The 3,444-nt window shown below is 52.9% G+C and overlaps 1 protein-coding gene across 1 annotated transcript; it reads left to right on the plus strand.

Moving 5' to 3' along the window:
* The first annotated feature begins 1,216 nt into the window (after nucleotides 1-1,216).
* On the plus strand, nucleotides 1,217-2,473 carry LOC147966981 (uncharacterized). Its single transcript, XM_087529213.1, has one exon. It carries the CDS (start codon nucleotides 1,298-1,300, stop codon nucleotides 2,246-2,248), a length of 951 nt encoding a protein of 316 aa, XP_087385339.1. The 5' UTR covers nucleotides 1,217-1,297; the 3' UTR covers nucleotides 2,249-2,473.
* Nucleotides 2,474-3,444: the final 971 nt, after the last annotated feature.

Here is a 3,444-nt window from a genome sequence, read left to right on the forward strand (position 1 = left end):
GCCAACACGAAACACATAGCCCCCTAAAAAAGAGCTACAACGTGTTATATGTGCCGGCGGCCGATTCTTTCCAAGGTTGTGTACCAGTTGTCAAATGGCCTTCAAACTATGTGAACCTGTTCTTTTACAATATTTGTTAGGCCATCTCTGTTTGGTGCTTAAACTGGGCGCTATGGATCAAAATATGAGATATATTTGACCCAAACTTTTGCATGTACACTAGATTTAGAGTCTGGTGCATAAGAGAACACAATTTTTTTTTTCGAAACTCAACTCAACTCAACTTTTAAGTTGTGTCAGCATCCCGAGAGTAGTGTCCTTTGATGCGAGAGAAAGTACTCTCGTTTTCTTATATGGACATTTGTATTAATTGCTAGTTTTCTTTAAATGTGTCGGTAGTTTTTTTTTTTTTGCGAGTGTGTTGATAGCATTCTTGCATTGGAGATGACCTTAGAAGCCCAATTAGATGGTCAACGTGTGTACTGATGCCAAGTTGGATCCTAACATTTTTATTTGTGTGACTGTGGAAATAGAAATAAATAGAATATAATAGTGATACGTGTGGAAATGCACATTGAAATGCTTGAAGGTTGGCTGCTAAAGCTATCTTAGTTGACAGGACTTCATTTCCATCGGACAACAGTGCACTGAAGGTAAAATTAATCAAATTCTACGTGATCAAGAAGTTAAGGCGCGCCTTTTCGGAGCTAAATAGTTTATTAGCTCTACATGCCGGGTATGTTGCTAAGCGTTTTTTTGCAGCGCGATAGAAACATATTTCCTCCGTTTTAAATTACTTGTCACAGATATGATGTATTTAGATGTATTTTAATTCTAGATATATCCATTTTTATGACGAGTAATTTGGATGCAACTGGCGCTCCAGTCCCATGGTGTTCTACACATGTCATGCATATCGTGAATGCACGACGATAATACTCTACTGCTATAGTTATCCAAACGTCAGCTCGCGGCCAAAGATGATGGGATCCACCTACTACCACACTCGCCAGCACCAGCACAATTCCATTTTCCACCTACACGCCCTCTTGTACGCATGCACTCGTGTCACCCGTATCAACCTGGCAAGCTGCATGCTGGCAAAGCTACCATCCAAGTCACACCGATCAAGCTCGCGACGTGGGCACGCTGCATGCAGCGACGCCGCCACGTCGCCTTCACGTTGCCACGTCGCCACCGAGCTCCCACGCATAAATATCGTCCATCCATGTCTATCTATCGATCCCATCTCATAGAATCATACTCATTCACCTTTTTTTAAGCTAGGGCAGCAGCCATGGGTGTCAAGTGTGGTGTGGTCGTGTGGTGTCTCCTGCTCGCCGGGCTCCTTCTCCTGGCCGTGGCCTCCGCGGCGGAGCGGGACACGGAGAAGGAGAAGGAGGAGGAGATCCGGTTGTGCAAGAAGGTCTGCGACTGGAAGGCGGGGGAGGACACCGGGAAGGCCAGGGAGTGCAAGGAGCAGTGCGAGCGCCGCCGCCACGGCCACGAGCTGCTCCAGGAAGACGGCGACAGCTTCGACAGCTGTGTGAGCCAGTGCCGGGGCCATGGGGGCTGGTGGGGAAAGGAGCGGTGGGACCGGTGCAGGCGGATATGCAGGCAAAGCCAAGAAGGGGAGGGGGGCGACGACGACTTCGACGAGGGCCACAACGCCGACGACAGGTGCGAGAGGATGTGCCAGCGCTACCACGACCGGCGGGAGAAGAAGCAGTGCATGAAAGGCTGCAGATATGGCGAGTCCGGCCTCCTCGTCTTCGACGACGGCCATGAACACGGAGACCGCTGCCAAACACAGTGCAAGCGCTTCCGGCCCGGGTCATACGACAGGCAGCAGTGCATCGAAAAGTGCCAGTGCCAGCAGAAGGAGGAGGAGGAGGTGATGAACCACCACGGCGGCGGTGGCCATGGCCACGGAGACCGCTGCCAAACGCAGTGCAAGCGCTTCCCGCGCGGGTCGTACGACAGGTGGCAGTGCACTGAGAGGTGCCAGAGCCATCAGCAGGACGACGAGGAGCTGATGAACCACCACGGCGGCGGTGGCCATGGCCACGAAAGCAGCAGCTGCGAGCAGAAATGCCAGCAGCGACACCGCCACGAGTACGATAGGCAGCAGTGCGTGCGAGACTGCAAAAGCGGCGGTGGCGGCGGCGCCGGTGGGCGTGGCCGCGAGGGCGACGAGCGCCAGCACGACAGGGGGATGGTGGTCGAAGCCATCCTCGAGGAGGTGTAACGGCTGGATGAAAGTAGCCAGCTCTTTCCAGGAGCCCGACCTCTTTACCGGTCTTGCATCTTGCTATGCGTACGTGGTAGGTGCATGTGTGAGCTAGAATAAATTGCGGTAACTAGAAGTGGCTCTCCAGCCTTGGAGAGAGCCTGTGTACGAGGAATCAATCTGGAAAGCAATGTGGTGATGTGTCATGTGTGATAAATAAAATAAGCAACGTTTCGAAATTAAGACCCCAAAATATCTGAATCAGCTCAAGATATATGTAGGTATGTGGTTGAATTTTTCTTTCACAATTACTACGAATACATTTTCCTCCCAAGTATTATAGACTGGACTCATGTGTATGTACGGTAAAATCTCTTGTTTTCATGGTACCCGTCTCAAGCGTCCGGGCGGATGGCTTGGTCACTGGCCGAGAAAAAAAGCGACACACGACACAGGCGGGCATCTCAAACGAGTGTTAAACATCCGGGGCTGACCGGCACTGACCGGCACCTCTCATATCCAGCCAAAATATGAGCGGATATGGGCGCGCCCGGGCGTGTCCGTCATGTCGGACTGACAATGGGGTTCCACTCGGAATTGCCTGAAAACTCGGTGGTCCGAAACTCGTCTCCTTCGTCGGACCGATGATGTGGCGTGGCGCCGCTCCGGCGGGCCGTTTAGTGCCCTAGCCCGGCTATTTAAACCGATCATGGGCACCGAAATCATATACGACCACATTTCCCCCCTCGCGTCCGCCGCCAGCGCACTTTCCAATCACCCTCCGCTACCCTAGTAGTCATGCCTCCACGCCGGGTTAGGAGCTACCCATATCTAACGCCGGAGTGCTGGCTGCAGCTCCTTGAGTAGGTTCGGGCAAGGCGCGAAGGCCGAATCGCCACGGGGCTACCTTTGGACGCGGTGGATCCGGAGGACTTGGAGGTGGAGAATGTTGGGGATGCTGGGGACGCGGATCTGCAGGCGATCCTCGATTCCCTTTGATCGAAACCGGAGGCGGAAGCCAACCGCAGTCGTCTGCAGGAGGCGGAGGCGGAGCACGCCGCGGTCTTCGATAAGATGCTCGCGTATATGGATGAGGAGGAGCCGGAGCCCTTCTATGCGCCCATCTACCCGCCACTCGGTACCGACGTCGTTGACATCTCCGACGATGAAGTGTAGCTAGCGTGTCCTAGCACGTAGGTTTATTTTACATCATT

This window comes from Triticum urartu, chromosome 6A, assembly GCF_056163025.1.
Source record: "Triticum urartu cultivar PI428250 chromosome 6A, HENAU_Tu73, whole genome shotgun sequence".
In the NCBI taxonomy this organism is placed as follows: domain Eukaryota; kingdom Viridiplantae; phylum Streptophyta; class Magnoliopsida; order Poales; family Poaceae; genus Triticum; species Triticum urartu.

Excerpts from the sequence above, each read along its gene's own strand:
- LOC147966981 (XM_087529213.1), top strand. The coding sequence starts at position 1,298 with ATGGGTGTCAAGTGTGGTGTGGTCGTGTGGTGTCTCCTGCTCGCCGGG.